We start from the raw sequence: 27,566 nt of genomic DNA on the forward strand, positions 1-27,566 counted from the left end.
CCGGCTTTATGGAGAGAGCCGCTCCCACCGGCTCTACTCCTCCCTCCCTCCAGGTGCCGCAAGGCAAGGAGTCCTCCTGGCACGGGGGCGCGCCCAGCTGGTCTGTGGCGGCGGTGGCGTCCTCGGGTTGGGGGTCCGGCGGGCCGGCTTTATGGAGAGAGCCGCTCCCACCGGCTCTACTCCTCCCTCCCTCCAGGTGCCGCAAGGCAAGGAGTCCTCCTGGCACGGGGGCGCGCCCAGCTGGTCTGTGGCGGCGGTGGCGTCCTCGGGTTGGGGGTCATCATTAAATTATGCCTACGTTATCGTGATACCTTAACCTGGTAAGGATGACACTTCCTGCACTATTACCCTATAGCCTTACTTAATGTTGATATCAAAATATTGATAGCAGTTTTAAATAACAGATTACAAAAACCAGGAGAGATTCATCAAAAACAGGCAAGGAGATGATAATATCCAGTTGGTTCTGGACTCTGTTGCTTTAAACTTGAATAGATCAGCCAGCCACTATGTCTTTAGATGCAGAGAAGACTTTTGATAAAATTTAATGGCCATTTATTTTTACAGTATTACCTAATTTTGGGTTTCCTAAAATATTTTTGAAATGAATAATTTTTTTATATTCAACACCAAGAGCACAGATTTCTTCCTCATCTTTTTTTTTAACACTGCAACAAGGCAGGTACAAGGCAAGGATGCCCATTATCTCCTTTAATACTCAGTTTGTATTTGGAACTCTTAGCATTAGACAAAATTCCAGAATCAATGTATTTGTGACTGTCGGTTTAGAATTTAAAAACATTCTTTTTTGCAGATGTAGTTCATTTTAAAGTCCTAGCAGTCAATCTCCTTTGATATAACTGATTAGTAATTTGGGTACAATATCTGATTATTCAGTTAACCAATCCATGTAAAAAATACTGCCAATGGGAGACAAAATGGACAAGCGTATTTAAAGCAAGGCAGTTTGAATATTGTCCAATTTCTATTCCTTATTTGGTATAGTTATCCCTAGGGACTTATCTCAGATGATTACTCTTAATCTAAATAATATGATAAAAATATTGCACAAAATTTAGAAAAATGCTGACTTAAAGATGAGTCTGTGAGGGAAGGTAAACATGATTAAAATGAATGTTATACCTGGAATTGTTTAGCGTATTTATGGAATTTCTCTATATCTTGCATATATTTTCATACATGTAAAGTAAATACATTGTTCAGGAATTTTTTTTGCGGGGGCGCATCTTCTCCTAAAATGTCAATGAAAAGGATGCAAATTCCTATCAAAAGGGGGAATTCATACTTCTACATACTACTGGGCATATGTGTTATCCTGTTAATTTTGGGACATATCCACTTAAAGTAAGGAGTCCACCATGTTGTCCTTGGATTGTTTATTTCTGACATCTCTATTAAAATGGACAGTATTTTGTTCTTATTTTATTAAAAAGGGGGCAGTGTTTGGCCCATATTTTCAGTAGTTAGAATTGTGTGGCACATATGTTGTTTCTTCAGTGGCAATTTGATCCATATGATCATGCCATGTTGACTTTATGGGGGAATCCAGGTTTGAAAATTGGTAAGGAACCATTTTTATGGAAGGTATGGTGATGTTACCTAGCAAATTCAGCAGTGAGTCATTAAAAGAAAGTATTAAAGATGTCATCTATAGCAGTAAATTCCAAATCAATGGATACAACTTAGTGTCAGTGATACTGTATTATGAATTTATTCATGGGAAGATGATCTGCATTACTTGTTTATTTATTTTGCAGGTGAAGCTTTAAGGATATCAGCCAGAAAATTTACAGATGATCCTTGTTATCTGCCCAAAAGGGAGGCAGTTGTCCAAGTAGCACGTGCTCTTTTGGCTGCTGTTACAAGACTCCTTATTCTGGCAGATATGATTGATGTCTCATACCTGCTGCAACATCTGACCACAGTGAGTAGCTACTAAGCTTAGCAAATTAACTGTCCAGTTCATATCATCTGTTGTCAAGCTTCCTTCTCTGAAGGATTTTTGCCTATGGTTTGGTAAATTCTTGATTAAAATAGTCATGCTAGTAAGCCATGGAACTTGTTAAGTATTGATCAAAGAATAGAGAGCAAGATGGATTTGGAACCAACTCAGCTCAACTTGCAAAACCGATTATATATAAGGCAATGGGAACACAATTTTTATTTTAATTAACATGGGGAAAAATCCAGTGGAATGTTCTTCCATGCATGCCTGAGATAAATGAATGGGATTTTGTTGACTTGTAGCACCTTTTTATTCCACAAGGTACTTCACCTTCAGCTTTCAGAATTGATTTTAAATTATTTTCAAATTTTTATGGCACCTAGTGTGTTTTTTTATTCTGGTCTTTATAACTAACAGCCCTAGAGGATTTTAGATTCCCTGAAACTGAAATGCATTTATGCTGCAGCCCCTATTTATAGTTTATATTTATTGTATTAATATTATTAATAATTTATAATATTAATATTTTAATAATATTTTCCATATTTTAAAAGCTAATAGACAACTAATGAAACTGAACATATTATCTATAAAGTCAGACTGGGAAATAAGAGCCACTGTGGATTTTTCCATAGAAGGTTTTCTGAGTACTTCTTTATTCTTTATTCTTCTGTAAACTTTCATGTCGTCTCCAAGTGCTAATGTTGAAGGTTTCCTTTATTTTTATCCCACCTTTTTGCAGGCATGCATTTTCACTTTAAAGTCTTTGATTTTCTATCTGATCAAATGTTTACTTATATAAATGCCTCTTTACATTTGAAATTCCCCTGCAAATGCAGGATGGTGCACTGACACCAAGTACCATCTAGTTGTCATTGCAGTTATCATAGCCTCTTTGGGTGCACATTGCAAAATCTGGTTTCCTCAGAGATCAGGTTGATGGAAGAATATAACAAAAGGGACAAAATGGATGCTTGTGTGCAGTGGGCTTAAGGCCAAAAATACATATGAATCCTTATATTTATTTTCTGATTCTACTGAGAACCAACCAACCAACCAACCAACCAACCAACCAACCAACCAACCAACCAACCAACCAATAAATAAATGGCCATGTGTTTTGACTGGGATTGTTAAGAATGAGCTCTCTTTCTAGAAACACCCCAGCCAATTGTATTTTCTATAACTAAAATTTGTGTTAAGATTTCTAGAATAGTGCTGCTACATTGCAAAAACAACCGAGTCAGTAAATACTGGATTGTTAGAGATGCTAAAATGATTTAAAAACCAGACAGGTGTGCTGTTGAATATTTCAGAAATATGGAATATGCAGCAAGGTATACTGTGATCTCTCTCTCTCTCTCTCACTCACACACACACACACACACACACATACACACACACTGTATTTATGGAAGACAAACCATCAATTAATGATACATTCATCACCTCACACACCATTTTAGTTGTATAATCTTTTACAACAGTGCTCAGCATATTCCTCAACTCTTGTCTGCGGGAGAAGTGGCATATTTTTTATTGTTTTGCAGTGCTTGATCATTCTTACTGGTTCTGTCAAAAGCATTTTCAAATGCTGTCATGTTAATTAGAAAATGCAGGTAACTTTAACTTATGCTGCTGAATTATCATCAGGCTCCAACAGTATTTTGGACTCTGCTACCCAGGGCCAAAATCTAATGCAATTGAAATCTCTAATGAGCTCTGACTTTGCTTTTTCTCTCTCTCAGAGTCTTTAACTTTGATGTTTATATTTTAGAATTCCCTCAGGCAAATGAATGACTCTTAACTGTGGCCTTGATCCAAGAAAACACATTTGATTTCTAACAAATCTTCGGAAAGGTTTTATAATGTTTAGAGCAGCCCCCCCCCCTTTTTTTTTTTTTTGCTATATGGTCTTCAGAATGTTTACTAGTACACATCAATTAAAAAAGGCAGTCTTTTTATATATGCCTGTAAAGCTTTCCCTGGAGTGTGTTCTAATACAATGGCAGTGCTGACATATTGTACTATTCCTTCATGAGAATCTTGGCTGTAAGATTTGTCATTAATCATTTGAGAGCAGATGAGGAGGTTCTTTGCTTTCCAGTTCCACGGCTCCAAGGTTTTGTAATTTTCATAGAATAAAAGAGAAGAGTTTGATCACTGAACCGAAATTAATTTTAAAGGTTATGTCATTCCCTACAAAATGAAATTGCTGACCAAGGAAGAGATTTGTTAAATATATAAAAATTGGGGGGAGGGGGGAGAGAATGGGGCAAACCCCATAAATGGGTATTTTATCTCTGTGGTGTCACAGACATTAGTGTCTGGACTGAAACGTGCAGTGCATGAAATTATATTGTATATGATCCCTGCCTGCATTGTTTGGAGGATTACTAACATTCACAACATACAGTTTCTGAAACTCAAGAGATGTGTTGATTTGCCCAAAGAGTATTGTGGCCCCAAATTCCCCCCATTACCCACTCTCTCCACAATGATAATGGCTGCCTTCCCATGTGCTCTCCATTTGTTGCCTGACACTGCTGCTGAGGTCACAATGATGCATCCAGTCAAGTTATTGATGGTGGGCACCTTATTCTGACCTCAGAGCAACTTGTGCCTGCAATGGTAGAACTGGGCAGCTCACAGGGACCATGTGGGAAGGTAATTGTCATTGTTTCTTGTGTGCCTTCAAGTCACTCCCGACCTACAGCACTTTACATTCCTATACCGCTTCATAGTGAACTAAGCAATCTCAAGGGACTTTATCAGACTGGCAAAAAAGACAGGAGCATAGTGGTATGCTCCTGTTACTATTGCACAATAACATGAAGATTATCATATGACGACACATGATATTACTATCATCTCTTTATTATCTCATGAATAAAGAGTCATCTTAGTACCGCTTTTTAAATCACAGGAAAATCCCATGAATGACAAGCTGTGTTAGAATGCCTTTTTATTCATGGGACAATTGCGGTATATTCACTACATCACGCGATGTCGTGTAATAATCTTTACATTATTGCGTGATATTGATGGGAGCATACCACTATGCACCCATCTTTTTTGCCAGTCTGATAAAGTCCCAAGTAGTTTAGAATGTGTTAGCCAGTTGCCCCCAGCAATCTGGGTAATTATTTTACTGACTTATGAATGGAAGGGAGGCTGAGTCAACCTGAAGACCTGCAGGTTCGAACTCACAACATTGTGACTGCAGTACCAGCATTTAACCACTGTGCCACCGGAGCTCCTTCAATCATCAAAAAGACAAACTTAACACAGGATTTTCTTGGCAAGATTTGTCCAGGGGAGGTTTGCCGTTGCCATCCTCTAAAGCTAAAAGAGTGTGACTTGCCCAAAGTCACCCAGTGCTTTTCTATGGCTGAACTGAGATTTGAACCCTGGTCTCTTAGAGTCATAGTCTCATGCTCAAACCACTACACTATGAGAGCCAAAATCTGGAGTAAAAGGTAAGATTGTAAAATTTGGGTTAAAAGGAGGAAAGCCCAAATTGGGTGTGGATGTCATGAAGACAATCTGCACCTAGTTTCAGGATTTGGCCCTGTGTCATATAAACAGGTGCAGCAAGCCCAGGGGGAATTCAAAGTGTATAATCCATGCTGACAAGCCCTTAGATTAATGTCAAGGATCTAATTATTTTCTTCTGCTAATCAAACAACTTCAGTGAGTGGAACTGTGAGAAAGGAGAAGACAATTTATTTTCTCCCTGATGCCCATCTTTAAAATCTGGGTAAAAATTCTCGAGAAGGTTCACTTTTACTTAGTTGTGGATCTGGTGACTGATGCACCTGGGACATCTGTGTTTCCTACTGAGGCCTATTTTCCCAGGCAATGTTTGGCTATGTGTTTAGAATGATTAGTTTTAACATTTTAATTATAGCTTTGTTTCCCACCCTCAATATTTTATTGTTAATGGCTTTGGCTGCTATTTTTGTCAAAATGCAGGACATATATTTAATAAATAAATAAATAGCTTGTCTTCTTAGCAAGTGGTGTGGGTGGCTAAGTTTTAATTATATTTCACATCAGATAGTACAAACCCAATCTGTTCAAAGCCAATCTAAATAGTAGTCAGGCATTCTCTCACACAGTTCTGATATTAATCTGGAATCAGCACAGGGAAAACGAACATATAGCACAAAATTGTGTCTGCAGCTAATAAATGATTTATTTATTTAAAAGTTTTAACCTCCTCTAACTAGATGCATTTCCCTCAAAAGGGGGCTTACAAGATAACAAAAACTGAAACATATAGTTACAATTAAACACAATGATGACAATGATTTTCAAACACACACACATACACACACACCTACCTACCTCTGTTCCAGCAGTTTTGCCTAGGTCAAACCAATTTATACATAACTCAGTGCAGTCCAGTTTGTAGCAAGTCTGCTGTCTGCCCTTTTCCAGCTTCATAGTTTAGGAACAATCATATATATCTTCTTTCTTGCTTTTATACTGGACCTGCATCTTCCTCAAACACACAGAACCTTAAATGTCTATTTACTGTCATTGCTTCTGAAACCATGCTGATGTTGTATAGCAGCTATATTAGTTAATGTGCAGGTTGTTTGACATAACTGTACTCTGGAGAGCTGCCTATATGAAAGAGACCTACACAGTACATATTATGAAGGTCTAGCTTAGTGGTGCCCAAACCTTTTCAGGCTGCTGTCCCCTTTCTCATGGGCAACAACCCAAATGCCTACCAATGCCTATTTCTTGAAATTAGGGCTACTGTTCTACTGTAAATTTAAAACTACCAATCTTAGTCCCAGCTCCCTTTGCAAAGCCTGGTGCAGCATCCTTTGCACTCAGTCACCCTGGCTGTGTCCTTCTGTGCTGGCAAAGGATTGAGAGTTCTTCCTCACCATGGAGAAGCTTCTTCCTTTAATCTCAGTCACCCTAGAAGCAGCAACTGAGCAGCCAGTCAAGCAGTGACTAAGAAGCCTCTCATCCATATTGACCTTTGCTACAAGGTTGACATGGGCTAGAGGCTTCTCAGTTGCTGTTCAACTAGCTGCTCAGTTGCGGCTTCCAAGGTGACCAGGTGTAAAAGGAAAAGCTTCTCGCTGGTGAGCAAGGACTCTCAATCTTTTGCTGGGGCAACGGGGCACAGCCAGCTTCCCACCTTTCTCCCTGGCAAGGAAGGATTCTCAATCTTTCTGGTGGTGGAGGGGAGTGCAGTTGATGTGTGTTATTACAGAGGCCATATGCTCTGGACTGGAGACTAGCATAGATAGGGAAAGGAAGAAATTTAATCTCGAGGAGCTGCTCTAAGAGGAAGGACTCTTTCCAAGAATTGACCCCAGATACTTCTTCCCTTTCCTTCCTCCCTCGGAGATGTACCTTCCCCGCACACCTTCAAGTCATCATCCTCCCCAAATATTGTCTCTACCGCCTTTTCTCTTGAACTGTCCAATGAAAGAAAGCAGGAGCAGCGCACAGCTGCAACATGGCAGACAAGTTCTGGCAAAGCTCACAAAGCTTAAGCAGGGTCTCAAATTTGAAAGCTCATTCCTGGGCCCGAACAGACAGGCCAAATAAAGGAGCTTTGGGCCACTTTGGAGGTGTGCTGTTTAAACGACGTATGTGTCCAAAGAGACCGGAAGCCATACCAAAGCCCTGCTCCAGTCCAGGGCAGGGCTTTGGCATAGCTTCCGGCCTCTTAGGACGCATGGTTGTTTAAACAGCACACCTCCAAAGTGGCCCGTAGCTGCTTTATTTGGCCTGTCCGGGCCCTTTATTGCCACCTGTCCTCTGTCACCACATGGTTTAACTCCTTGCTCCAGTCAGTCAGTTAGTTGGTCAGTTTGTCCAAAAATGGCAGCACTCTGAGCCTCCCGAGAATCTCCCAAGCACCACCACAACTATTAGCAAAAGAAGTAGCTCAGAGAGTGAGCTCACACAGGCAGATGAAGAGTAGGAGACACCACCACATCAAGTGATCAGTGAGGCTGCACAGTGATTTTAAGGAAGTCTGAAAAAAGATGATTCATGTAAACTTCATCTCCACCATGGTCCCAAAGGCCATTGGTTCCTCTTGCCTTTCTTGCATTCCAGTACCCTCCCCCCCTGCATCTTTCCAACCCCCCTCCCGGTGTGTGTGTGTACCACCCACTTTGGGAATCAATGGTCTAGTTGTTACACATTTTAGCATATAAAATGAACTTGCTCATTTGAGTTTGTTCAGATAGTGCTTGAGAAACATGCAGTAAAAAGGGGAAAAACATATGACCTGATATATGGCCTTAAATGCCAGAGTAAAAATGGTTCTGTGGCTTTTCTTATTTGGGTCCAATCCATGACACATACTAGAACATCTCTGATGGTTCCTCTCCTGAAAACAACAACAACAAAATGAAGATAAGCAACATATAGCTCCCCCCACACTTTTCAATTCACATAAGTCTTATATAGGCTGGCTTTTGTTTTCTACTTTCAAACTCGGGTCCATTTCAGAATGATTCAGTATTGTATTAGGTGTGATCTGTGAATGATTGAATAATTTATTTATCTGAGCACCAAGGGGAGAGACAGCATGATGTAGTGGTCTGAGTGTTGGACAAGGTCTCAAGGAGAACTGGGTTCAAATTTCCACTCAAACATAGAAATGTATTGAGTGTTTTTGGGAAAGGAAGTGGCAAACTTCCTTTGAACAAACTTTGCCAAACTGTGATAGATTCACTTTAGGATTGCCATACATTGGAAATGACTTAAAGTTGCACAGCAACAACAAAAAGCACAAAGGGCATTACAACAAAAATTAAGAATATATTAAATATAACATTATAACAAGCAATGATTTCCCATATAACAAAGTTCTATAACAAATATCCTTTAGAGTCCACTAAAATGTATATTAAACGTTATTGAATATCTTCTGGACTATTAACACGGAAGTAATGGGAAATAGTCAATAAGGTTCTTTTCAGATCTAAAACCTTGTGTACACGTATACAAAGAGAAGTACTTTCTCAAGTATGGAGGTCTTGATGACATCCAGCCCTGTATGTAATTTTGCACTGAGTTTGGTCCTGGCCCCAGAGTTTGCTTCTCCATGAAAGCCTTCCTAATCCTCACTACCAAAGCAGCCAGATGCTAGAAGCCTAGAACAACACAATTTCACTGCTGCTGTTTAATTAATGCCCAAATAGAGACTAGTCTTTCTTGTTGGAAAACGTGTAAGTTAGTAATGGATTTCTCAAGCAATTGTTTGGCAAAGTGGAAGCTGAACAACAACCAGCCAGTGCCCACCCATCTGTGAGGCCTAACAGAAATGAATAGGCATGGGGCAAAACAGATAGCCCGAAGTGGTGGCTTGATGCCGCCCCTTTCAGAGCCAGATCGGGCCCAATTCAGTGCTTTGCTGTGCCAAAAAGAACCGGCAAAATGCCACACCTTTTTAGAGTGGCAAAAGGGTGTCCTTTCTACTGCGGCAGCGGCTTTTCCACATTTCTTGGCGCAGCATGTGTAAATGCTGCACCAAAGAAGTGGTGTGATGCCACCTGTCTTGTGGTCAGGAGGCATGATGCCAGCATCGGGGTGGAGTAGAGGCGTGTGGCATGCAGTTGATTCACACTCATTCCACCCCAATGCCAGCATTTTATGCCAGTCTGTTTAGCCCCATAATCTTCTTTTAAAAACACATAAAAGTAGCTTTGCTTACAATACTTGTTCATAATGAAATGCATGATCTAAGGGAGAAGGAAGAGGAGGAGGAGAATATGGCTGCAAGATGGAATGATGCAAGAAGACAGAGGGATGGGAAAATATATCTCACAAACAGAAAGTTACCATAAGTAAATCCTGGAGAGTAACATGCAAACTAACTTTTAGCAAGGATAAGCATGCCAAGGTTGCTAACTCTAGCATTGTCTTTGACAGATACATTTTTCAGAAAAGTAGTAGTGGCGTATCTTGAGTGGCTTGCATCCAGAGAGTCTTGCTATCTGCCTAATAAAGAGACTAATAAGTCCTAATAAGGAAGGAGATTAAGGAGTCTCCTTCCGTAGAGGTCTTCAAACAGAGGCTGGATGGCCATCTGTTAGGGATGCTTTGATTGTGATTTCCTGCATGGCAGGGGGTTGGACTGGATGGCCCTTGTGGTCTCTTCCAACTCTATGATTCTATGATTCTAATAATTTTATTTAGAATGCAAGAAGACCTGGTGCCAGTCCTAACAGAGCCCAAATTAACATATTTCTGGTGAGTTCTTTCCTAATCAAGTAGGGGGAATCCCTAACAATGTTTTTCTCCATTTGTGTGGCCACAGGTTCAAAGAACATTTGAGTCTCTTCGGAATGTGTCTAGCAAATCTGAACTGCAGAAAACATATAAAAATCTCCAGGAAGGTTTGAAAAAGCTGGACCATTTGGCATACAAGCGACAACAGGTAAGTGCAATGAAATACTTTTTACTGGCGCAAAGTGAGGTGTGTTTACTTAGACTGTGGCTGTTCATGTCAGCTTCTCTGAAAAGGGAAGGCATATGGTGTCAGCCTAAAGAGAAATTCGTAAAGGAAAACGATTTGAAGCAAAAATAAAGCAATTTAGCAAGAGCTACCCAGTGTGACCTTTGATTCCTCCACCTCCACATGAGTGTGTCCATGTTGAACAATTCTCATAAAGTCTTAACTGTAAGCTAAAGTTGCTTGAATACTTAAAACCTTAGCATTATTCCTGGCCCAATTCTTTTTTTAAAAAAATCTATTTTATAGGTAAAAAATTCATTTTGTGTTTACTCCTATTCCCACAGCTACAATGTTTCTTCAGATTTCCTTTTCTTAGGTCTAGGAGAAAAATACAAGTTGCAATCCTGAATCCATTTTCACAGAGCACATTTACAAGCAAGCATTTGGTTATTAATTAAGGTATTAAATGCAAAGGGAACTCTGACTATTCAATTAAAAATGTGGTAAGGTTTTTATTTTTGGTTTTTATGTTGGAAGTACTGAACTCATTTTTGTTTGTTGTGTCTTGTTGAAATGTGTTTTGCTTATCTTGCAATAAATACTGCATAACCAAAGCTATTGCAGTGTTGATTACTTACAAGTTATTATAGGCTAACCTATTAGCTCATATAATAAAGGATCCTTTATAGTACTTGTTTATTTTTTCATCCATAACTCCATATTTGGTTGAATATGTTTTCTTAAACAAAATTTCAATTAAAAATATAAAACATTTAACAATACCCCTCTACAGTCTTTTTCAATTATATGATGAATATAAATATTTTGGAAAGAGATCTCTTCCATAAAAATACCCCAGCTTGTTAAGTAGATTCTGAAACATATTGTGTATTTATTTATTTTTTGTTCAAAAATAAGGAATATGGTTTTAACTTCAGTTAAAGGTGGTCATGCATATCTATCGTGGAAATTAACTAGAGCAGTTAGTTGTGTCCAAGTTAAGGCTCATTGCTTTCAAAAGCATGAGCATGTTCACTTGGACAGTTCACACAGTCAAGACTATCTTTAGGGGTTAGATTATATACATAAAATGCTATGGCATTCAACAGAAATGTTTTAAAGTGTCTGTTTGTTGTTTGCACACAAAAAAACAAGGTATTTTGTAGAAAAATGCATTTTGTGCAAAACAAACAAACAAACACACACACACACACACACACACCTTATCCTCCTTGCAATTTTTATGGAAAATTTCTTAAATGCAAAATTTGAAAAACTTTGGTAATCTCATTCACTAGAGGAAACAAATGTTAAAATTTAGATCCTCACTCCTAATTCTGTTATTCATGGGGAATACTCTGGAACAGCTTGATTGAGCAGTTCAGATGTGCAGCTGGATTCTAAGCATATTAATTTAGAAGTAAGTCTCATATTGTTTAATGAATTTAACTTCTATATAGGTATGTAAAGATTTCAGTAATGAGTTGAAAGTAAAAGATATTGCTTATAATGCATTACTTTTAGGTTAATGAGGGTATAAAATGTAATATATCTTTAAACAATAGAAACATATTTTGATTGACTGAATGATCACAGCCAACATTCTGTATTAGTGGACAAGACTGGTGACATGTCAGATGACATTTGACAGTTCAAATATTATAGCAGGTTATTACTGTGAGCTACTGTGTTTTAGTCTGTAGCTGTGAAGCAGACATTGAAGTTGACTGAAAGTCAGAAAGTAGTGTATGTATGTATATATGCATGCAGTATTATATCGTACATATTATAACTAAAGATAAACACCCCCAAGACTTTGTATGATTCAACTGCTGGTGACTGTTTCTTTTAAGTGTGAAAAGTGCTCAGTGCACTGCCAATACCAATAGATGGGGTTTTTTTGTTTGTTTTGTTTTTATACCCTGCTGTGTACATTGTTTTGGCTGTTGCTGGGTGATTTTTACCCAGACTGTGCTGGGAATTGGCCTTCGTCCCAATTTAATATACTGGCCAACATAAAAATGGTGTTTCTCTCTAAAATAGTACTAACAAAAGGTAATGCTACTACTTTTCGTGTAATGGATAACATTTACTCATTACCTCTGGGTAAGGGTATTTACTTTTAAACCATTATTCACGATGCAAGTATTTGTTAACTGTCATCAAGTCAACTCTGACTAATGGCAACCTTATGAATGAAACACCTTCAAGTCTCCCTATCTTCAACTGTCCTGCTTAGGTATTGCAGAGTCAGGGTAGTGGTTTCCTTGATTGAGTCTATCCATCTAGAGTTTGGTCTTCCTCTTTTCCTGCAGCCTTTTACCTTTTTTGTTGTTGTTAACCACCGTTGAGTTGATTTCAACCTATGACGACCCTTTGAATGAGACATCTCCAAGACTCCCTGTCCTCTACTGCTCTGCTTAGTTCCTGTAAACTCATATCCATGACTTCCTTAATAGAGTTCATCCATCTATGTGGCCTTCCTCTCTTTCTGCTCCACCTTTCCTAGCATTATTGTTTCTTCCAATGAGTCGTGCCTTCTCATGATGTGTGGGTAAAGGCATCATCTTCATTGCCATTTCCTATTTGGTTTTAACTTTTTAGGAGATGGAGCAAATCAGAGAAAATGGAAGATAGATGGAGGGAGAGACAAGAGAATTACAGATATCGTATGTTTTTTTAAAAAAATAAGGTGCTTTAAGGATGCTATGTTAAGTTTTGAAAGGATGATTAAGGATTGCACCTTAGATGTGTGATAAATACAAGAAAATGAGAAAACTGTACTCATACGAGTACATATACACATACACATCTGTAACAGCATCTGCACTGTATTTTCTTATCAGGGTAAATATTGCAGAAGTAGAGCAAGTCTTGAAAAGGCAATAGAGGCCTTAATCTAATTGTTAGTTCTAATGAAAAAAGACTAATTGAACCAATGGAACTTACATAAGTGTTGGCTTACCATTGAGAAATCAATTCAATGGATTTACTGTAGTTGGTACTAGCAATTGGATCTGAAGGCCTTTATCCTTGTGACAGATTTCTTTCCCCAGGCTGGCCCTGCAGTTCCAACCCTTGGAATCCTGCCACTCACCCTGCCTTTGTTCTCTCTTTCATCCTTGATTGTTAGTAAGTAAGAGAAAAAGATTGTTTCATGAGCATTCTAGGTGTATCTTTCTCTTATAAAACATGTCCCCTAGTGGAAAGTGTGATGGTCCTGATTCCATGCCTAAATAGTTGACCTTCAGTACCAGTAAGGATGATTTGAGTTGGAACATGGATGTGGTTATATTCCTTTACTCAAATGTTGTTAGACTTGTTTCATTTGAATGGAGACCTCTGAGCCCAACTCACCATAGGAGACCAAAAATAATGGAACTGATGTGCTTCCTATCATAAATTATCATGAAGCACAGATGTGAAATGCCTGGAGAACACAGACACAAATAATGGTTCTCTGGACATCCATTCCTAATGTGTGATCATTGAGAATAATGAGACAGAGGATGCTGCCTGATTGGTGAAACTTGCGGTATGAAAGATGACCTGTTGATAATTTCCCATTATGAAAACAATTGAATATCCTGGATCTTATCTGGAGAAATGCTATACAGTTTTTGTGCTGTGATCATTGCAGTATATACTCCAAAATAGGAATGGGTGAGTGTAGGAAAGGAATAATCAAGTACTGAATATGGATTTGAAGGCGGCATCTATGCTGTGGAGATTGGTTAAGCTGACAATATAGTTTTCTTGAAATTGATGGAATTGTACTCAAGGTGTCATTCAGCATCCATGCAGGTTAGAAACTGATTCAGGTTTAGATTCTGGAGCAGAAGCTTTGGATGCCAGTGATTTGACTGAGGTTGAGTTAATAACTGAAGAGAATGAGTGGGACAATTTGTGTTCTGAAGCACTGTAACTGATTAGAAAAGGATGTAATTATACTTCTCTTACTTTTTCCTTCACTTCCTTTTTTTCTTCTTTGGGTCATCTGGCTGAGTTGAAAATCCCTTTTCTTGGTGGGCTGTAAATCCAAGGATCTTCTTGGTGTACAAGAGAACCTCATGTACTGCTGTTGATCTGTGTTTTTTTGAAATGAAGAGCAGGGCTGTATTGGCACCAATTGGGCAGAAAGGCCCATTGATGGTGGGCCCCTTGAACAATTACTGTTTATAAAGAGACTACACATAGTGGTCTGTTTTTGGTAGCAAGCTGACTGTAGGCTAGGACTGTTAGACCTGGCAAGGGCTGGGTAGCCAATTAGTCTGGTTCATTATAAAGGAGAATTCTTGCATTAGTGATCACAACATGGTTCTGGAATTGTTTAGCATTTTTGAAAGGTCAAAATAGATGTGAGGGAAGCACAGTGTACTGTTGAAGCATAGTTCTGAGTGCATACAAGCACGCCTCAGTTAACAAATGCTTTGAAAAAGAAGCTCCTTTTTACAGTCTTTTTATACCTGTCAGACTCCCCTTTCCCCCTGGTCATCCATCTAGAGCAGTAGTTCTCAACTTTTGGGCCTCCAGATGTTTTGGACTTCAATTCCCAGAAGTCCCAGTCAGTATGCTCATTGTTCAGGAATTCCGGGGGAAAGCCTGGGCCAGAGAAGTAGGAAGAGTGCACATGTGCCTTTACAGACTGCTCTGTCCCGGGCTTTTTCCCCGGAGAGAAAGCATGGGACTCAGCAGCCTGCAAAAGGCACATGCATGCTCCTCCTCCTCTGTCTCAGGCATTCTAGAGCAGCCAGGAAGGGGGAGGAGGCTCCAACCAGGTGTCACCCCTCTTCTTGCTTCACCTAGTGCAGCCCCCCCCCCATGTCTCTCAGTGATGCTAGTTAACCCTACTGAAGCTGTGTGTAACTACCTAAAACAGGCAAGGTAAATATCAGCTGCCACCAGAATCCCTTACATGAAATGAAAAGCAAAACAGAGAGAAGGAGAAAGCAGATAAGCCTTCCTCAGCAGTCATCCCTGGCATGTTAAAAAAAAGCATAGTGATCAAAATGGAAGTCATAAGAAAATTGGCAGCTGGTGACAGAAAAAAAAAAATCCCCGAATGTGTTTTGGAAGAAGCTTTCAAGTGGTCTCTAGAAAGTTTAAAATGTTTTTGTTTACTTGTCCAAGGTTTACCTAACCTGGGAGACTATTATATGCAAAAATACAACAATTTACCCCTGCTGGGATATAGTCGCTTATGGGATGCGGTCGGGAATTACTGCATGAAAAATGTTGCCAATGCCACCGGGCGATTGCATCCTGGCTGCATCTCACCTCCCAGCTGTGCTCAGACAGCCAATTTGCAAACATGGGAATTTCCTGTCTTTGCAAATTGGCCAGCTGAGTGTGGCTGGGAGCTGAGATGCAGCCAGAATGCAGTCGCCTCGTGACATCGGCGGCATTTTTCATGTGATAATTCCCGATTGCATCCTATAAGCAACTGTATGGCAGCAGGGGTAAGTCACGTTATTTTTGCATGGTATAATCTCCCTGGTTGTTTCATTTCACATGTACATATTGTTAGCTTTGAATAAAAGATTTACTGATATGTGTTGAATGCTCTTCTTTTTTGTGGTGTACAAATATGTACCTCTTCTTTCCATGTTATTTCTGCATCTGGTCCCAAATTTTCTGTTAAAGAAATAATGTCCAGGAAAACATCTGCTTTTTAAACTAAGGTATACCTGTATGATCATTTGTATTTAGCTGGCTATGCTTTTTCCTTTATGATTTAGGATTTGCATATATGTTTCTATCAATTACTGTTTCACCAGCAAGAACATTTTATGTGCTAAATAGCTTCTACTTAGATTGTGGTTTTACTTTAAGCTGCATTTTGAATGTATAAATATTGCTATATTTTGCTTCCTTTCTATCTTGATTGTTTTTTAAAACTGCCAGTAGGTGACAGTGTTTTCAAAGATATCTCCATTTATTTGAAGATTTATTTTCTCTTGTTGATGATTTAGCATTAGGAATATTATTAAATTTAGGGCTGGAAGCATTAATAGACTTATTTGATGAAGCTAAATTTTAATTGTTGAAGCCAAGATTTAAGGGCACATTTGTTTATTATTTGAAAATATTTTGGTTCTTGTGTGCTTGCAACAGGAGGTGAAATTAGGGAGGAAAAAATATAAAAGATGACCTTCCTATCTAACAGTGAATGGTACAGCTTGTTTATTAATTATATGATTTTAAATATTTACTTCAGTGATTGAAAAAGATCTATGTTTAGCTGTTAATAATATGAACATTTATTAACGATTGTTTATAATGCAGATGGCTAACCAACAAAAATATTGAACCAACTGAAATTCTTAATTCATTTTGTTACATTTTACAAAGGGTTTAGACAGTCAGTTTCTAAGGCCTTATTCACACTACATAAATAAACCATTTTTGAGTTGAATTGATGAAGCCATTTAGCACTAAATAGATGTTCACACTATTCATACCATGATTGAATCTGCCCATTTCAGTTTACTCCACATTCACATTCAAAATGAAATCAAAATGGAGGTGCGCCACAGGGGTGACCATGCCACAGGGAACCGAATCCAATCGATAGCTTGTTCATACTTGCACTGAATGGATTTATTTCAAAAGATGCAGGAGTGCCGTGGATTCAGAAGAACTGGTTTAGCTGGGTTTAGCACTGCACCCCTGGGAAACTGTGCCAGCAATTTGGCAGAAGTGTGAACAAGGGCCTTTTAAACTGGTTTACACCTATTTGAAAACTGGATTATAAGGTAGTGTGATTGGGGCCTAAAAAGAGTGATCAAATCCTTTTGGAAAATAAAATATGTGCGTGTGTTGTGGCAAAAAAAAACCTGAGTATTCACCCATCCTAATCATCATAGCACTTAGATATATGATTAAATGTGTCATTTTGAGGGTGAACGAAGGCAGCTCCATATTTATAGGACTGGTTGTGCCATTGGGCAGAATGAAGCAGTTGCCTCAGGTAGCAGAGGCTGGAAGGAAGTAGCAGAAATGCCAAAGCAGCTCCATCTGATATATGTGCATGCCACGTGTCCTGTCTGGTTCTTCTAAACTATCCTGCTTAGTACAGAAGATGCTGTTGCCTCACTGGCATCGAAGTTTGATTTATCAAGGAGTCTAGCCACTTCTGTATGTGGACCGGGGTAGGGACACTATTTTATCATTGGCCACAAGCAGAAATATGTCTTGGGCCAGCCCTGCAAAATCAATGAGCAAATTAATAACATTTGCTGGCCTCAGACTGCAGCAAAATGACTCCAGATTATTTATTCATTTCCATAGACAGATGACATACAACTCTCTGAGCATTTGACATTATTTTAATGAATGCATAGTCACTTTCTCATTGTTTTGGTAGTGTGCACAGGTTGCACCCTCATCTATGACTTGTGCAAGCCTCTCTGTAGAGGTCACCCTTTGAATGTCAGAAGAAGCACCTGTTGCCAAACGTAGACCAGTATGCACATTTGACCATCAGCACTCCATCTGCATTGTCTGAAGCTCCTTTCAGTGCAATCTGAGCAGCTACCTCTGCTGCCTTTCTTCTAGATACTACATGTCAGGTTGGACATGATCATAGTTTGTGGGTATTGAAATATCTTTGACATTTATCTTGGTTGGCTGCCAAAATGAGTATATGTTCTTAAGTCACGGCTGAATTCAAATTGAACTGAATAGAACTGAAACAGAGCTTCACATTTTTCTGGAATACTTAGATTTAGAGATGTGGCTTAGGTCTCTTGCTAGTTATGAACAATCTTATCTGGAACTCTTTGAACTCCAGTGTGATAACTGATTCTCCTGCATTTATCTGTGCACAAAGCAGAAAACACTGTACAGAACAAGAATGTTAATTTAGTTGTAGACATAGTGCTGAATTGCTCTTTTAAGTTGGTTGACTGCTGCTAGAAACTTGATAAAGAAATAGAATTGCTGAAAGTCTTTAGAAGGACAGAATGCTGTGAGGTTTTTTGGTGTGTGCTTGTTTTGCATCCATGCTTCAGTTATAGACATTAAAATATAGGCCAGCAAGGGCAGGACACTAGTTTACAAATCCCAGCAGTGTAATTCTTGGCCCCAACACATTTTGATCCCTAAGCTATTCAGGGCATGACAGAAAAAGCTGACATGCACAATAACTTCTGTAGCTCAGGAACTGGGACTGTTTCACAACCCAGAATTACTCACAAGACTATTCTCCTGGATTAGGTTTTCCCATAGAAATTAATTGTGTGAGACAGTTAAGTTTATCGCATGGCACTTGCAGAAATGGGAATAGAACGGAACAGCATGGGACAGACGGCACAGAACAGAACGGAATGGAATGGGGTGGTGAATGGGTTACTGCATGGGAGAACACCGCCAGTGCTGCCAGGAGTCCCCAAGCTGTTCCCCATCTGTTCCATGGCAACCAATTTTGAAGGATGATTTTGAACCATTCTTCAAAATTGCCTGCCAGGAACAGCTGGAGAACGGCATGGAGACTCCCGGCAGCATCGGCATTCTCCTATGCGGTAACACACATTCTCCCCTTGTTCCGTGCCATTCCATTCCTGTTCCTGCAAGTGCTGTGAAATAAACATAATTGTATGAGAGAGACACTCTCTCATACATAGCCATTAATGTTGTGTGCCTTCAAGTTGTTTCCAATTTATGGTGACCTAAGGCCTTTTGGGTTTTTCTGGGGCTGAGAGTGTATGACTCGCCCAAGGTCACCCAGTAGATTTCTGTAGCTGAGCCAGGAATTGAACCTTGGCTTCCAGAGTCATAGTCCAAAGCTCAAACCACTATACCACATTGGCTGTCAAGACAAGAAGTTAAAAATGTAAAAACACTCTCTATATTTAAAAAGCTGTATAAATAATAATGTTATAGTCTAGTACCTGTTCACTTCAAGAAAATCAGGGGAGCTATTCATTGTGGTGTCTGAAGCAGGTTATCTAGTTACTACCTAGTTATTTTAAAGTGTAGGTCCAAGCTATACCATCATCATTATCACCATCTTGCGCTTGATACCAAACATTATACTTGACAGAATACTTAAATCCGAGAAATAAATTTTAGGGTTTTAAAGTTTTTATTTTAATCAAGATTACAATATGTAGCCAATGTATGATTTAAGTTATTGGTTCTACCTATATTTCTAGACTTTGTTAATGCTTATGGCATATTGTACAAATCGTAATCTTTCAGTGCAGTGTATTTGCTACCTCATATCATCCCTGGCTAGGTCTTGAATTCTCTTGAGTGAGAATCTCATCTTTAGAAAAAGAAAAACAGACCTTGCCTGTAAATTTCTAAAAGTAATTTTATCCCTTTAGAACCATTTCTACACAGTTCTTGAGACTATAAGACATATAAGCAACCCCTCCCTCAAAGGACTTCTATGTTTGGAATTATTTTGAATGCTTTAATTCAAAGGAACCACCATTTTACAAATACTTGGATCTATATCATTGTGTTATAGATGAGCCAAATGAAAAAATGTCTTCAGAGGCTGCAATGATTTAGGGCCTTATTGCACCGCTTAAATAACCTGGCTTACCTCTTCCGAATTGAAGTGTAATTCAGACTGCAGCCGGTCTGGACTTGGCTGGCGGCTTCAATGGCAAAATCCTTGCAATAGGACCCCGCTGCAGTCCAAGTTACACTTCAGTTTGGAAGAGGTAAGTCAGGATATTTAAGCGGTGCGATAAGCTCCCTACAGAAGCTATGCCATGCCCCCAAACTATAACCCTAGGAAAAATATCACAGAGATCAGCTACTAAGGAACATAACAAACGTTTAGTCACTGACTTTTTGAGAGAAAACCCACTGCTGGGCTGTGATTCAAATACATCTCCTTTTTTTTTAAAAAAAGAACTGAATAGTTTCTTTTATTAAATAAATAAATAGTGAGAGACTCGCATAGTTTATTATTCCTTGTCATGAAAATAGTATAAGATAATATCATTCAAAAGTTGTTTTGGCTAATAAGTCAGTGAGGAAAATTAGGGGCTAAAAGATCAACATATACATCAAGGCTGGAGTAAGTGTTTTTGCTCCCCAGAATTTTATTTTTTAAAAAGCAATTGAAATTGTATGCAATTCATTTTAAATTTTATTTTTTTAAAAAATATTGACAACTTAAAAATGGTTTTGTGGTGTGCTACCAAAATTTGGTGGCATGCTGCTACATGCGCGAGTGGTCAAGATGGAAAGGAATTAAATGCACTATAGCCAATTAGACATTCAGCATCACAATCAATATTATAGATGTTTTAATTCATTTTAATCCAGTATGAACAGTCAACCGCATATTAACTGCAGTCATTTGAAGTACATTTAAGGTACAACATAGAAATATCACTTTAATAATAATTTATGAAATATAAATAAATAATATTATTTTTAAAAAATGAGTGGAAGATTTTAATGAATTTAATGTTTAATGAGGTACTGTATACACTCGTGTACAAGTCGACCTCATGTATAAGTTTCAGGGTCAAAATACTGGATTTTGATATGACCTGTGCATAAGTCAAGGGTAAAACTTAGGGGGCAATAAGGAAGGATGGAGAGGGGAAAATACCACTTGCTGGACCTCTCCCAACTGATTCCCAGGTGCTGGAGGAGAGGTTTTAACATCAGAGTGAGAAAGGAAACAAATGGATTTAAATGGAGAGTTGTTTCCCTAGGAAGCCAGGTCTTGCAAAAGGGACCAGAGAGAGAAACAAGTGGATTTAAATGGAGAGGTTTTTCCATAAGAAGCCAGGGCTGGCAAAACAGACCAGAGAGAGAAGCAAGTGGATTTAAACGGGGAGTTTTTCCGACAGGAAACAAAGGCTTGCAAAACGGACTGGAAGGGGAAGGAATTGGCATTCAATGGAGATTGGGGCATTAGGCTTGCTTGCTTTAGGACCTTTTTTTAACACTACCGATGTATTGACTCTTATATAAGTCTACCCAAAATTTTAGGGTCAATTTTGGGGCATAAATTTCTTGACTTCTATTCGAGTATATACGATATTAATTTCACTAGATTTGTAACTTATCTTAACATATATGCAACTTTTAATGATTTTGTCTGGAATCCTGTTGGGGAGTTACGAATGTGTAAGCCAGAGTTAAGCATTCATAATGACGGGATATTCACAATTCCTATGTACAGTATTTCCTAGTTTAAATGACATGTAGGGATCATGAAAGTCCCCCAGTCCCCACATACTAGGATGCAGTTACTATGGCCAAGTTTACCCCATTTGCCTGATGCTTGGGAAGCAGTTGTCATTTCCATTCCCCCTCGCACAAGCGATCTCCAGCATAAGGGTGGGATTGCAACAGGGACTCTGCTTCTACCTCTCAATGGAGATTGCTTATGGGAGGGGATGAGAACATCCCTTTGCTACTTCTTGAGCTGGGACAGACCCCCCACTGAATGCAGCAGCTACTTCTCAGTGAGTGGGAATGGGGAACGTAGGCCAACAATCACTGTATTGCTTCATAACTATGGTAGCTACTTATTTGTAACTGCCCACTAGGATTCTACTCTGTTTTTTAACTTTTAAAAATCTTGAAAAACAACCAACCAACCAAATTCAAAACTCACAGCAGTATCCCACTGCTTTAGCATTACTTTTTATTTTGCCATATGAGAAGTTTGCTGCTTTAACCATTGTTCTGAAAGCTGGCAATGCCTTGAGCACGCCTGTGGCACTGCTGGCTCCGATTCAAAGGATGTTTTGTTTCTGCTTAGATATCTCTGATAGTATAGTAGCATAATAGCTGGCAACAGAACTCCAAAACATGTAAAAGTATCACTCTGCTCTGATGTAGATGTTAAGGTACTTGTTTGATTTTGATTGCAGACCCCCAGGCTAATAATATGTGATGAAAGAACTTTTAATTTGTCTGTGGTGAAAGATTTTTAATTGATCATGAATTATTTAAATAGTGCCATTTTAAGCTATTTTAAGACTATGTTATGGCCACTTCTTTGTGAAGATTCCTTTTTCAAAGCCAAACAAAAGATGCCTGTTCAGTAGAAATCCTTAAAGCTTATTTGGGTGTGCAAAGGTATCTTTCCAGAAGATGGAGCACAGTGATCAACTGGACTTCTTTCTTATTCCAAAAATATGCACCCTTTGTACAATATGTGCTTGAACCAGAATGCTCTCTGCACATTGGGGGTTCACAAAAGTAGCCTTTTCCAATATCACTTTACCTACATTTTAAGATTCTTAGGGGTCAGGGTTCTCTGAATCCAATTACAAACACAGGTGTGTTTTGTGACGATACAGGAGGAGGCCTTCTTCCAGTCTGCTCTCAGACTATGGAATTTCCTCTCATGGATGACTAGGTTGACTCTCTAGCTGCTTTCTTTCCATTAGCAGGAAGTCCTTTGCCTGTTATTGGCTTGATATAAAAGGGTCTTTAAATGGTACATGAAATACATGTATTTTACTGTGTTTTTAAAATCTTTATTATGTTTTAAATGTATTTAAACTATTTTAAATTAGTGTTTTAAAATGGGATTGATTATTTGTTTTACAACTATTGTACAATCAGCCCTTGGTATCTGTGGACTTACCATCTGCAGATCCAAGCATCCATGGATGGCAAGCCCATGTTGTCTCCAATGGTGGCATGTGTGTACAGCCATGCTGCCATTATGGACAGTCCCCATTGCCCCATGGTGGTGCGTGCATGTGGTTGTGCCACCGTTAAGTTCAATTGTCCTCAGTGGTGGCATGGCCGCATGCATGCACCACCATGGGACACCACGGTCTGTTTCTAATGCATGGCCACATGCATGCAGCACCATTGGGGACAATGCAGGCTTGAGCATCTGTGGATTATGCATGCCAGGGGGAGGGGGGAGGGTCCGGAAGAGATCCCTTGCAGATACCAAGGGCCAACTGTATACATATTTGTTTTATAACTTGTGTAACTATTATAACTTTTGGCTGTATTTTGTATAACCCGTGTTATAAACTGGCTTATATTTCGGGTAAGGTAGTCTATGCATTTGTGTGTGTGTGTGTGTGTGTGTGTGTGTGTGTGTGTGTTAAATAAATAAATAAATAAATAAATCTGGAGCCATCCAGGTGTGTTGAACCCAACTCCTTCATCTCCAGACAATGTGGTCAGTATTCAGAAATGTTGTGAATTGTAGTCCTGGAGGGCATCAGGTTGCTTAACCCTGCCACTGGGTACAATAGAGTTATGCTTTTATCCTTGCTTGTAGAACCTGTGTTTCCAGCATGCTGGGTTGTTATGGGAAAAGGAAAACATATGTGATGTGGGGGTCAGGTTCTTTTTCATATTCCTTTTCTTTGCTCTTTTTCATTCTCCCTTCTTAAAGCATCAGTTCAACTTGAGAAACAAGACTAGATAATCATAATGTCAAAATTCAGGGGCAAATTCTGATATGCAGAATTTGATAAGCACCCTTACACCCTTTCCCATATACTGCTGCCCCCTGGTTAGTAAAGGAAGCTGAGTTTACATTCCTTGATCAGTTTGGGGGGGGGGGAGCGTTGGGAGAACTGAAAAAATGTTGGAAAGACATGGGAAATACACATAAATAAATATATGACAGATAGGTAACCCAGCATAAATATCATGGACTTTCTGATATGGTTGTTACAAACACTTACTAAGAATGGATAGCACTGATCTATTGCTGTCAGAGACAATGCTTCCATAATTGTTGAAGTACCAAAGTCTGTTTGCATTGCAACGGGTTGAGAAAAGAATAAGCATGTTAGTCTAAAAGCTGGAAAAGTTGATTAAACATACTGTTGAGAAATTCTAAAATTTAAGACATTGTGTACAAACTTTCATTTTTAATATTTCCGAGAGAAAACAAAGCAAGTTTATTTTAGGATGTAAGCCACATAAACTGATAACTTAAAATATCCTGCCTTTGCACTTTATCTCTAATAATATAAAAGAGAATCTCTGTCTGTCTGTCTGACAGTCATATTTCCAAGACCAAGAAACCTTGACCCTGGAAAGCTGGGACACATACTAATAGTATCTTTGGAGGGTGCACTTGGGATTATTTGTTTTTTACACACAATAAGTTCATTTAGATAGGTCTGTGTATTGGGAGACTGCAGTACTATCCCCAGTCATTAAGTGGTGGCCAGCCTAACCAGAACATAGGTTTGTAGTCAAAACTATCTGATGCCAAGAGTGAGTAGTCCAAAGAACAGAGTTATGTTCTTCAACCCTATGTTCCCTATTACTGACCATGGGGACTCCTTTGAATGGCTTGCTATATTGGTGCAACTTACCTACAAAAACTACAGGGATGGCACACTATCTCTTCTTTCAAATCTAAAATTTTAAAAACTCATTGCAACCAAAACCCAGTCTTTTTTTCTCTTATGATGTGTGTGAACTGTGTGTTGAGTCTTTCATTTTTCAGTTATGAGTGGCTTTGTTTCCTGTGCTAAAGGACCATGTAACAAAAAGGGCCATACCCCTTTAGAAAGGACTACTGTGCTTACAGATTCCATCAAATTCTATCAAAAAATAAAAAGCCATACATATTTGTTAATTTTCCCCTTTTAGTCAATTTATTAGAGTACTTATACCCCGCCCTTCACCCCTAAAGACAATCAGAGCGGCTAGGCTATCAGAGCGGCAGGAACCATCTAGTGGAAACGTAAAGGATCCTTTTTTAAATTCTAGAGCTAGGACTCCTCTGACTTTCAAAATGTGACTTTCAAAATGTGAGAAGGAAGAGATGCAGTAACAGTCCTGCAGATACACACTTTTAATAACAACAACAACAACAACAACAACAACAACACACTTAGAATACATTGAATTCTGAGAAGACAAAGCTGTTATTCAGTTTTTCCCCCTAATTATGCATTTCTTCTGTAAATGATGCATTTACTTTTGTGTGAGTCATTGATTTTTCAGAATATTCTCATCTCCCCAAAGGTACATATTAATATGTGCAATATAAGAAAAACAGAATGTCATAATTAGACATATGACCAGACAATCTTAGATATTTATAGATGTTATGGTAGATCACTAAATACTTCTAATATGCAATAGATGTCTGACTGGAAAAAAATCAGAAGAAACTTTAAGATATGATTAAATTATTAAATAATCGGCTTTTCTTCTAATCTGTTTCACTTCAAGCTGGCTAAAAGAGCATATTATTAACAGTTCAAGCCATATGTGTAATTACTAAGCTCAGATTTAACAAAATTTAACATTGATAATACAGCTATCAGGATAAGAAGGAGTACCCCTAGATCAGGTAAGAAATGTAACATACCCGGCACCTAATATTAGCAGGCCTGTTTTTCCCTTTAAACTCCTTGGCTCAAAATCAGTTTTCCACCCCTTGCTTGAAGTCTAGTGATGGTAATTTGGCTATCACACCTCTTCAGGTTATATATACCTAAGGTTTTGCCCTTTATTGTGCCGCCTCATTCTATTCTGTATTGCAGGAGAAGGTGATATTTCTCCCCTAGAGGCTTTGTTTGCATTTTTCAGTGTCTAGTAAAGACAATGTGATGCTGAAATTATATTTAGCGATAGAATTTCTTTGGGGTAGCATCTTCTGCATAGTTAAGCAAAAATACTGCCAAGTCAAGTAGTAATTGAATATTATCTCGTATTGTCTTGTGTTACTGTTTCACAAAAGATAGTTTTCTCTCTTGCATAGATATCACATCCAGAAGTCTCTCTTTTTGTGATATACCAAACTTTAAACTGAAACCAGTGTTCTATTTTTGAAATTTTGTGCACCAAGAGATGCAATTGTATCTAAAATCATTTTGTTACCCACAGTCAGATTAACTGAAAATAAATGTTCTTTGGTAATCAAGGAACCCATATTAATGAAGGACTTTCACAGTTCAGATCTGTCAGCCACTTTTTAATAAAAAGATTTAAGACCTTTACAATCTGACTTTAACAAGATGTAACAGATGCACTGTCTTTTAAAATGCATCGCTTCTGCTCCTGTCTCTAAGTACTTGTGAAAGAATAATATGTATCTGTTTTGATTAAAACCTGTTAAAAATTTCACTGCAAGCTGCCAGTAAGCTAAATCAATTTTAAAGATGTCAACAACTTAATATTAGTAGAGTAGGCACATGGATGATGTAAATTCACAGCACAAAATTTTAGAAAACATTGAGACCCTCTTCAGATGGTCGAAAACTGCCGAATCAATCAATGCATGGTGGGGAATCTTTCTTGCTGCCCTTGTCCTTGACTTCTACATATTCACTGGCAGTGTGCATACACAGCTGATAATGCATAGAAACAGAGGCCTTGACCTCTAAATATTTTTAAAATATCTGACGAGGAGGGCTTGAGATTTGTGTCTCCCAGAAGCAGGGATGTGCTATTTGATGCAATCTCTCCCTTTCTCTGTGTACCTTTAAGTTGACAGGCGATTTATGGTGTCCCATGAATTTTGTAAGGTTTTATTAGGCAGGCAGAAATCACAGATAGTTTTGCCAGTTCTTTCCTCAAAAATATAGCCTACAGCATCTGGTATTCATTGGCAATCTGTCAATCTGCCTTGGTCCAGGCCTCGGAGGTTGAGAGGAACTGCTGGACCTCTTACCCTTTCCCGTCACCACTCCCTTCTCCTTCTGTGTCATGTCTTTTTAGATTGTAAGCCTGAGGGCAGGGAACCGTCTAACTAAAAAGATTGCATGTACAGCGCTGTGTAAATTTACAGCACTTCAGAAATAAAGGTTAATAATAATAATAATAATAATAATAATAATAATAATAATAATCTCCCATCCTGGGGAAGAGAAGGTTAAGAGGTGATATGACAGCCCTGTTTAAATATTTGAAGGGATGTCATATTGAGGAGGGAGCAAGCTTGTTTTCGGCTGCTCCAGAGAACAGGACCCGGAACAATGGATGCAAGCTACAGGAAAAGAGATTCCACCTCAACATTAGGAGGAACTTCCTGACAGTAAGGGCTGTTCGACAGTGGAACACACTCCCTCAGAGAGTAGAGTCTCCTTTGGAGATCTTTAAACAGAGGCTGCATGGTCATCTGTTGAGGATAATAAATAAATAAATAAATAAATAAATAAAAAGTTTATTTATATACTGCCCTTCATACATCAGGGCAGTTGACAACATATATCAAAATACAATAAA

At 38.7% G+C, this 27,566-nt stretch overlaps 1 protein-coding gene across 1 annotated transcript in view; it reads left to right on the forward strand.

Annotated features, from left to right (window-relative positions):
* Positions 1–27,566, forward strand: part of LOC149318817 (catenin alpha-3-like) — a gene marked incomplete at its 3' end in the record, with an annotated part of 238,323 nt that overhangs the window by 58,909 nt on the left and 151,848 nt on the right. The window contains exons 5-6 of the mRNA XM_089508358.1: positions 1,779–1,945; positions 10,275–10,394. Of these exons, the coding sequence (XP_089364484.1) occupies positions 1,779–1,945; positions 10,275–10,394 (287 nt within the window). The remainder of the gene's footprint in view (positions 1–1,778; positions 1,946–10,274; positions 10,395–27,566) is intronic.

Source organism: Sceloporus occidentalis, unplaced genomic scaffold (genome assembly GCF_023333645.1).
Source record: "Sceloporus occidentalis isolate IW3139 unplaced genomic scaffold, rSceOcc1.0.p SCAF_2, whole genome shotgun sequence".
Lineage (NCBI taxonomy): Eukaryota > Metazoa > Chordata > Lepidosauria > Squamata > Phrynosomatidae > Sceloporus > Sceloporus occidentalis.